This window comes from Primulina eburnea, chromosome 12, assembly GCF_022965805.1.
Source record: "Primulina eburnea isolate SZY01 chromosome 12, ASM2296580v1, whole genome shotgun sequence".
NCBI classification, from domain to species: Eukaryota; Viridiplantae; Streptophyta; class Magnoliopsida; order Lamiales; family Gesneriaceae; genus Primulina; species Primulina eburnea.
In genome coordinates, this window is record NC_133112.1 from 17,263,356 (window position 1) to 17,272,815 (window position 9,460).

Genomic DNA, 9,460 nt, shown 5'->3' on the forward strand with positions numbered 1-9,460 from the left:
TGAAAAACATTGTGAATTCTTGATAAAGCAGGTGGTAATGCTAACCGATATGCCAAATTGCCCACATGTTCTAACCAATGTAGCGCGGCGAGAGTTTTCCTTTCATACCAAATCGGACCGTTCCCCTGAAAGGTGAAGTTTTAGAAATACACGATCCCCTTCCTGAAATTCAAGTGGTCTGCGTTGCCGATCCGCGTAACTAGCTTGTCGGTCTTGAGCAGATTTTATTCGTTTTCTGATTAAATGGATTTTATCGTTCAATTCTTGTATCATCTCTGGCCCAGTCAGTTGCTTGTCACCTATCTCATCCCAAAATAATGGTGAACTACATTTTCTTCCATATAAGGCTTCAAATGGGGCCATTTCAATACTACGTTGGAAACTTTTATTGTATGAGAATTTGAAAAGTGGTAAAGCATCTTGCCATCCGACATAAAAATCCATAATAATAGCGCGAAGCATGTCTTCCAAAGTTTGAATAGTTCGTTCGGACTGACCGTCAGTCTGTGGGTGATATGCAGTGCTCATAGCCAATCTTTAAACTAATGTCCTCCTGAAAACTTCCCCAAATTTTTGAAGTAAATCTTGGATCTCTATCAGAAACAATAGTGACAGGAATTCCATGAAGTCTCATTATATTTTCAATATAAAGACGAGCCATTTTACTATAAGTGTAAGTCCGCTCGTATGGAATAAATGTGCAGATTTTGATAGACGATCCACTATAACCCATATGGAATCGCAACCTCCTGTAGAACGAGGTAAATGAGTAACGAAATCCATTGCAATGTGCTCCCAATTCCATTTGAGAATTTTGAGACTGTGTAGGAGTCTTCCAGGTTTCTTTCTCTCAGCTTTGACTTATTGACATGTGAGACATCTAGACACAAATTCAGATATGTCCTTCTTCATTCTCTTCCACCAAAACTGGAGTCTCAAACAAGCATACATTTTCTTTCCTCCCGGATGGATGCTATAACGACTGCAATGGGCCTCGTCCAGAAGTTCTAATCTCAAATCTGATTTTTCTGGAACAACTAGACGGCCATTTAGTCGTAGAGAATCATCGAAAACTATTTCGAATCCTGATTTGTGACCATTGAGGACCAATTGTATGGATTTTAGAATTTGGGCATCAGTCTTTTGTGCCTCCTTAATTCGAGAAATTAATTCGGCTTCAATCTGTAATGCAGCAACGGTGATATGCTCATCATTAACAATGAAATTCCATCCCGATGTATAGATATCTTCATGTACTTGTGAAATTTGAACTGAAGTCAAAACGACATCTCGAACTTTTCGACTGAGTGGATCAGCAGTGACGTTTACTTTTCCAGGCTGGTACTGGATCTTACAGTCATAATACTTGAGAAGGTCCATCCATCTACATTGTCTCATATTCAGGTCTGATTGAGAGAATAGATACTTCAGGCTTTTATGATCGGATAAAATCACAAACTTTTCCCCATATAAATAGTGACGCCAAAGACGGTGAATTATAGAAATACAACGGTGGTTAAATGGAGGGCTCAAATACAACGGTGAAAAACCGTTGTCGTAGACATCAAAGACGACGGTGAAAAACCGTTGTTGTAGGTCTTGTAAAACCTTTGTTAAAAGCCCTGTGGTTAAAGAGTGTGCTCAAAGACAACGATGAAAAATCGTTGTCGCAGACGTCTAAAGACGACGGTGAAAAACCGTGGTCGTAGCATTGAAAAATCATTGTTAATAAAAACGTTGCGACGGTTCTTCTAAACAACACCGTCGCTAATAGCGACGGTTTATTACATTCTGTCGCCATTTAGCGACGGGTTTTACAGTGAAACCACCCGATCCAGACGGAAGAGTAAGAACTGTTGCCATTTAGGTTGTGTCTTGATTTGTATTTTTCTTGTAGTGAAGGCAAAGACAATGGCAGCTAACTCTAAATCATGAACTGGATACTTGACCTCATGGGGTTTCAATTGCCGAGAAGCATAGGAAATCACTTTTCCATGCTGCATCAAGACACAACCTATGCCCTTTAATGATGCATCCGTGCATACAGTGAAACCACCCGATCCAGACGGAAGAGTAAGAACTGGTGCAGTGGTAAATCTCTTTTTCAATTCGAGGAAACTTGAGTCGGATGTACATAAGACGGCGTTCAGGAGAAGTTATTGACATTATGAGTTTCTAGTGATCCCATTTGGGCTGTCTAACGACCTAGCGATCTTCACGGATCTCATGAATCGCGTATTTCAGTTGTATCTCGATCAGTTCATTATTGTTTTTATCGACGATATCTTGACCTATTCCAAGAGCCGTGAGGAGCATGATCAACATTTGAGGACGACCTTACAAGTTTTAAGAGATCGAAAATTATATGCAAAGTTCAGCAAGTGCAAGTTTTGGCTAGAGAGGGTAGCATTCTTAGGCCACATCGTGTCAAGAGAGGGAGTAGAGGTCGACCCATCTAAGGTCGAGTTAGTTAAGCAGTGTCCTGGGCCTAAAAGTGTGACGGAAATATGCAGTTTCTTGGGTTTAGCTGGCTACTATCGTAAGTTCATCAAGGGTTTTTTATCTTTTACAGTACCCTTGACATATTTGACGAAGAAGAATGCAAAATTTATTTGGGGATCGGAGTGTCAAAATAGCTTCGATCGGTTGAAGCAAGCATTCACTACAACGCCAGGTTTAGCTATGCTGACAGAACAAGGGGAATATGTGTTGTACACCGATTCTTCGAAGCTAGGATTGGGCACCGTTCTCATGCAAAATGACCGAGCTATAGCATATGTGTCTACACAACTGGAAATACATGAAAATAATTATCCAAAGCATGATCTTGAGCTTACAGCAGTCGTATTTGGGTTGAAAATTTGGAGGCACTACTCGTATGGTGAGAAATGCAAGATCTTTACGGATCATAAAAGTCTTAAATATTTCTTCACCCAAAAGGACTTGAATATGAGACAAAGACGGTGGCGAGAGCTTGTTAAGGACTACAACTATGACATTAGCTACTGTCCTGGCAAAGCTAATGTAGTTGCGGATGTTTTGAGTAGAAAGGGGACAGTCTTGGCACATTTATCAATACAGAGACTTCTACAAGTGGAAATTCAGCTCTTCGATCTTGAATTTTATGCTAGGGGAGAGGCCCCTAATCTCGCTACATTGACAATACATTCCACTTTATGAGATAGAATCCGAGCCAGACAGCCTGATGATTATAAATTTCAGAAATGGAGACAGCGAGATGAATCGAAGGGAATCATGTTATATACAGTCGAGCATGACATTGTTAAGTATCGAGGTCGTCTATTGGTTCCTAATGGCGATTCAATTAGAGTTGACATTATGACTAAAGCTAATAGTACCCCTTATTCTGTACATCCTAGAAGTACCAAGATGTACAAGGACTTGCACTTTATATTAGTGGCCAGGAATGAAACGAGATATTATGCACTTTGTATCGGAATGCTTGACATGACAACAAGTGAAGGCAAAACATCAAAGATCGGCGGGAATGCGTCGACCACTCCCCATTGCCGAGTGAAAATGAGAACATTACTATGTATTTCATGGTAAGATTGCCAAATACGGTGAAAGGACTCAATGTCATTTGGGTGATAGTGGACCGTCTAACTAAATCAGCACATTTCCTACCAGTGAAGACGAATTTTTCCATGAATCGGTATGTGGAGATATATATTCGAGAGATAATTAGACTGCATGGGATTCGAGTGTATATAGTGTCACACAGAGACACACGTTTCACTTCATCGTTTTGTAAGAGTCTACATGCAGCATTGGGGGGACTAATCTAATATTCAGTACCTGCATTTCATCCTCAGGCCGATGATCAATTTGAGAGAGTCATACAGATTTTAGAGGACATATTTCGAGCATACATGATCGATTTCCAAGAGAGTTGGGAACCGAAACTACCTCTAGTGGAGTTCACCTACAAAAGCAGTTATCAGTCATCTATACGAATGTGGGGACCCGGGCTCTAACTCAATTCTGTCTGGGATTAAATGGATCTGTGAGAAAATGTGGGTCAAATTTTTTGTTTTTTAACATTAAATCAAATGTTATTACTAAGCATAATCTTTCTTTATTAATTTACAACATACATAATGTAAAAACATAATAAACGAGTCTTGTTCTAACACCTCACTCCAAACTAGTGTTTAATACACAATACCAAAATACAGGTAGTCCAAGTCTAAATACAGCCACTAGTCATCTTCTGCGCCCGTAGTCACTACGCTATCTCGAACTCATCTCGGTCATGACCCAGATCCTGCCTCACCTGTTGTTATGCACACATACAGACATAACAACAGCCGGAAACTCCGGTGAGAACAAATCCCAGTATAAAACATGAGTACATGCATATGTATAATAAAATTATAAACATCATATCATACATATAACATAAATCATAGGTTCCATAGTCTATGAAACCAATCTATAAAAACATGCAATGCAAATCAACTCATGTCTTGACTCTACTCAAGGGATCCCGGGGTGAATAAGACGACACTGTCTGTTACCTACCCTACCAATCGGGGTAACTGTACGTCTTACTCCTAGACTTCGGACGTGTCTGTATCGAATGTCTACAATCGGAGGAAATCTGCTCCTATGCGTCGATACACCGAACGTCTAGTTTTGACAACTCTGTCAATGACTCTCCTATCTCAATGCTTGTATATAAATCTATAAACACAGCATTAACATATCAGGAGATTTGAATATAATCTATAAACAATTCAAAACATATCAAAACATACAATAATAAATCTAGTATGTGATTTTATTGGGAAACTCCAATCAAATCTGATTCGAGTCGTATCTTCCCTATAATCACATGAATTATACCTTTCTTATCGTCGTAGTCAAGGTCTCGAAGTTGGAATGTCAACTCTGTCAATTCTAATCTGAAATGACAATGTAATGATGCTTTCTATCAATATATCATTCAAAGCAACTCCCATCAAGTCTCGTACAATTCAATAATCAGTCTCGGTATGAATCGACAGCATAACGGTGTATTTCTTCGATACCGATAACTCAATAACCTCATAATCAATCCAAATCAATTCATAATCTCATCAAGACATCCATACATATACTAAAACCTGTATAATCTCATGCATATAAATATTGAAATTTCATAACAATTGCGTACGATCATATTTCTTCGATCCGATTTCGAATACATGATCATTAACTTCACAAGAACACATACTCTAGTGTAATTCATAATTTCCCCAATCACCATATTTCAAATCATGCAGGAATTGATGGAAACTTACATCACCTTGTAGCTAACGATGAGAGGAGCTCAAAACCGAAATCGGATTAACGTTTGGATGTAAAAATCTTGTACAAGTTAGGCTTTTAAAAGAAAAGAGCCTTCCTTCTCCTTGAACCTTTCTCTCGGTGGTCTCAGCTGAAATGGGAAGGAAGAAGACACCTCTATATATATATCTTGCATGGCCTAGGACAAATGGCTTATTTTTCAATGAACACGCATGACCGCGGGTACGGTAGCTTCATTAGCGCGGGTGCGCTCATGCTTCGGCAGAACTTTTTATTTCTTTAACTCGACGACCGCGGGTACGGTCCTGTTTGCACCGCGTGTGCGGTCTTGCTTCGGCGATCCATTCATTTTCCAAAATTCAACGACCGCAGGTGCGGTCCTTCTAACACCGCGGGTGCGGTCTTGCTTCGGCCTTTCATTCAAAATTCTGAATTATATAACCACGGGTGCACTCCTTTTCTAAGCGCGGGTGCAGTCTATCTTGTACTCTAAACTCTAATTTTATGTCATGCATTCTCACATCTTCCGAGTCTCATATTAATGAAGATTAATAACTCAAATCTCAAGCCCTATATCATGCATACTCATATTTTCCGAGTATTTTGTCAATGAAGACTAATAAATCTCGAGCCTTACATTTCTCCCCCTCTAAGAAATGATTTCGTCCTCGAAATCGCAGGCAATCGATCATATCATACATGAAAAGTAGTATAATCAAGACTGAAGAATTACTTACATCATGTAAATAACTCGGGATGTTTCTGTCTCATTTCTGCTTCTGTTTCCCAAGTCGCTTCTTCGATGCCATGACGACTCCATTGGACTTTCACTAGTGGAATAGTCTTCGTCCTGAGCTTCTTTTCTTTGCGATCAAGAATCTGTATCGGTTGTTCAACATAACTCAATGTTTGATCCAGCTCAGCTTCATCAGGGTGAATGACATGAGAAATATCTGGCATATATCTACGCAACATTGATACATGAAAGACGTCATGTATCCCGGATAAAGAAGGAGGAAGAGCAAGTCGATATGCTCGATCGCCAATCTTTTCAAGAATCTCGTAAGTACCGATGTATCTAGGAGACAATTTTCCCCGCTTGCCAAATCTGACAACACCTCTAAAAGGAGAAATCTTCAGGAATACTCTGTCTCCTGCTTCAAATATTAACGGCCTACGTCTGATATTGGCGTATTTGTCTTGCCTATCCTGTGCCGTCTTCATTCTTCTCTGAATTATCTTCACCTTCTCAGTCATCTCTCGAATCATATCAGGCCCAAGTTCTGGTACCTCAGATATATGATCCTAGTACAACGGAGATCTGTACTTCTTGCCATACAAAGCTTCAAACAGTGCCATCTCGATACTCGTCTGATAGCTGTTGTTGTACGAGAATTCACATAATGGCAGTGAATCTTGCCAACTAGTACCAAAATCTAGTACTACAGCTCTCAACATGTCCTCTAAGGTCTGGATAGTTCGTTCTGACTGTCCGTCTGTCTAAGGATGATATGCAGTACTTAGGTGTAATGTCGTACCCAAAGTCTGCTGCAAACTGTGCCAAAAGTGTGAAGTGAATCGTGAATCACGATCTTATACGATAGACTTCGGCACACCATGCAATCTGACTACCTCTCTGACATACAATTCTGCCATCTAATCATGACGATATGTCGTTCTGTATGGAATAAAGCAAGCTGATTTGGTCAATCTGTCAATAATGACCCAAATCGCGTCACAGTCACGGGAAGAACGAGGTAACTTCGTCACGAAATCCATGGATATGTGATCCCATTTCCATTCTGGAATAGACAAACTCTGAAGTAAACCTCTGGGCTTCTTTCTCTCAGCCTTCACCTGTTAACAGTTTACGCACTTTGACACAAATTCGGCGATATCTGACTTCATCTGTTTCCACCAGAACTGTGTCTTCAAGTCGTTGTACATCTTTCTCCCCCCAGGGTGAATGCTGTACCGACTACAGTGCGCTTCTGACATAATCTGTTGTTTGAACTCTGAAACATCTGGCACTACAAGACGGTTATTCACATACAGTACAAAATCATGTACCTGATATTCGGATATATGCCCTGATCTGACCATATCAATCGATTTCTGCACATTTGGATCAATTTTCTGTGCTTCTTTGATCCTCATAATCAAATCAGGCTCAACTTGAATCGAAGAAAGTAGCAATGGTCTACTACCTGTATCAAATACTAATCCAGACAAACAGCAGTCTTCAACTAAATTCGAAACCCCTATCGTCGACAAGGATAAAGCACAAACCTTTCGACTCAAGGCGTCTGCTGCTGCATTTGACTTCCCTGGATAGTATTTGATTTCGCAATCAAAGTCTTTCACCAAATCGAGCCATCTGCGTTGTCTCATGTTCAATTCTGACTGAGAAAACAAGTACTTTAGGCTTTTATGGTCAGAGTATATCTCAGATTTCTCGCCATAAAGATAATGACGCCAAATCTTTAATGCAAATACGATAGCCGTCAATTCAAGATCATGAATTGGGTATCGAGTCTCGTGTGGCTTCAATTGTCTCGAGGCATATGCGATCACATGACCTCGCTGCATAAGAACACATCCCAACCCTCTGTGAGATGCATCACAATATACAACGAAATCACCCAGTACCTGAAGGAATCATCAAGACAGGTGCACTGGTCAGCCTCTTTTTCAATTCTAGAAAGCTAGACTCGCAATCTTCAGACCACACGAATGGTGTATTCTTCTGTGTCAACTGGGTAATTGGCTTCGCAATGCTGGAGAAATCTTTGATGAATCTTCTATAGTACCCTGCTAGACCCATGAAACTGCGTATCTCTGGCACAGAAGTCGGTCTCGGCCAATTGATAACAGCTTCAACTTTACTCGGATCCACAGAAATACCGTCTCCAGATATGATATGACCCAAGAAGACAACCTGTCTCAGCCAAAACTCACATTTTGACAGCTTAGCATATAATCTTTCATTTCTCAGTGTTTGCAACACAATTCTCAAATGATTGGCATGCTCATTCAAATTCTTTGAATATACCAAAATATCATCAATGAAAACAATCACAAACTCATCCAAGTACCTCTGAAAGATGCGGTTCATCAAACTCATAAACACCGCTGGTGCATTCGTTAAACCAAAAGGCATGACAACAAACTCATAGTGTCCATACCTGGTCCGGAATGTTGTCTTCGGTATATCAACATCTTGAACTCTGAGTTGGTGATATCCCGATCGCAAATCAATCTTGGAATAAATAGATGATCCCTGCAACTGATCAAATAAATCGTCGATACTAGGCAAAGAATACTTGTTCTTTATCGTTGCCTTATTCAGTTGCCTGTAGTCTATACACAATCTCATAGAACCGTCTTTCTTTCGCACAAATAGCACTGGAGCGCCCCAAGAAGATACACTAGATCTGATATATCCCTTGGCTAGAAGATCTTCTAACTGTGCTTTCAATTCTTTCAGTTCTACCGGCTCCATCCTATACGGAGCCCTCGAAATAGGGACGGTACCTGGAATCAGATCAATGCTAAAATCTACCTCTCGAGCTGGAGGTAACCCTGGAATCTCGTCAGGAAATACATCTGCAAACTCCCGTACTACTGGCAAATCTGCCAATATCGAGCTCGATTTCTGTAGGTCTACCGAATAAACAAGGAACCCTTCTGCTCCTTTCTGCAACAATCTACTCATAGTCAGAGCAGATACTAAGGGAATCCGAGATCTGGAACCCTTACCATAGAATTTCCACTCCTCTGTCATCTCAGGTCTGAATCTGACAATCTTGTGGAAACAATCTACGGTAGCTCTGTACTTAGTCAACATGTCAATTCCGACAATGCAATCAAAATCAGATAAACCAAGTACAACACATTCTAAATCAATCTCATGTCCCTCAAACTGTAGTATGCAGTGTCTAACTGAAGTCACAGATATCAAACCACTTCCCAACGGAGAAGAGATAGATACTACAGTAGACATTGACTCGACAGGAAAGGAATGCAACAATGCAAAACGTTCTGATATAAATGTATGTGATGCACCTGTATCTATCAATACATATGCAGGATAACCGCAAAGAAATCAGTTACCTGCAATCACGTCATCTGGCGCATCCTGTGCCTG

General features: G+C 40.3%; 1 protein-coding gene across 1 annotated transcript; it reads right to left on the bottom strand.

The window, feature by feature from the left end:
- Positions 1-499: 499 nt before the first annotated feature.
- On the bottom strand, positions 500-1,380 carry LOC140806701 (uncharacterized). The gene is made up of 2 exons (XM_073163246.1): positions 950-1,380; positions 500-749 (listed from the first exon to the last, which is right to left on the bottom strand). The coding sequence occupies exons 1-2, from the start codon at positions 1,378-1,380 to the stop codon at positions 500-502; spliced, it is 681 nt and encodes a 226-aa protein (XP_073019347.1).
- Positions 1,381-9,460: the final 8,080 nt, after the last annotated feature.

Coding starts and splice junctions, on each gene's coding strand:
- LOC140806701 (XM_073163246.1), bottom strand. CDS start 1,380: ATGGACCTTCTCAAGTATTATGACTGTAAGATCCAGTACCAGCCTGGA. Junction 750..949: donor CATCCGGGAGGAAAGAAAAT/GTATGCTTGTTT, acceptor CTCGTTCTACAG/GAGGTTGCGATTCCATATGG.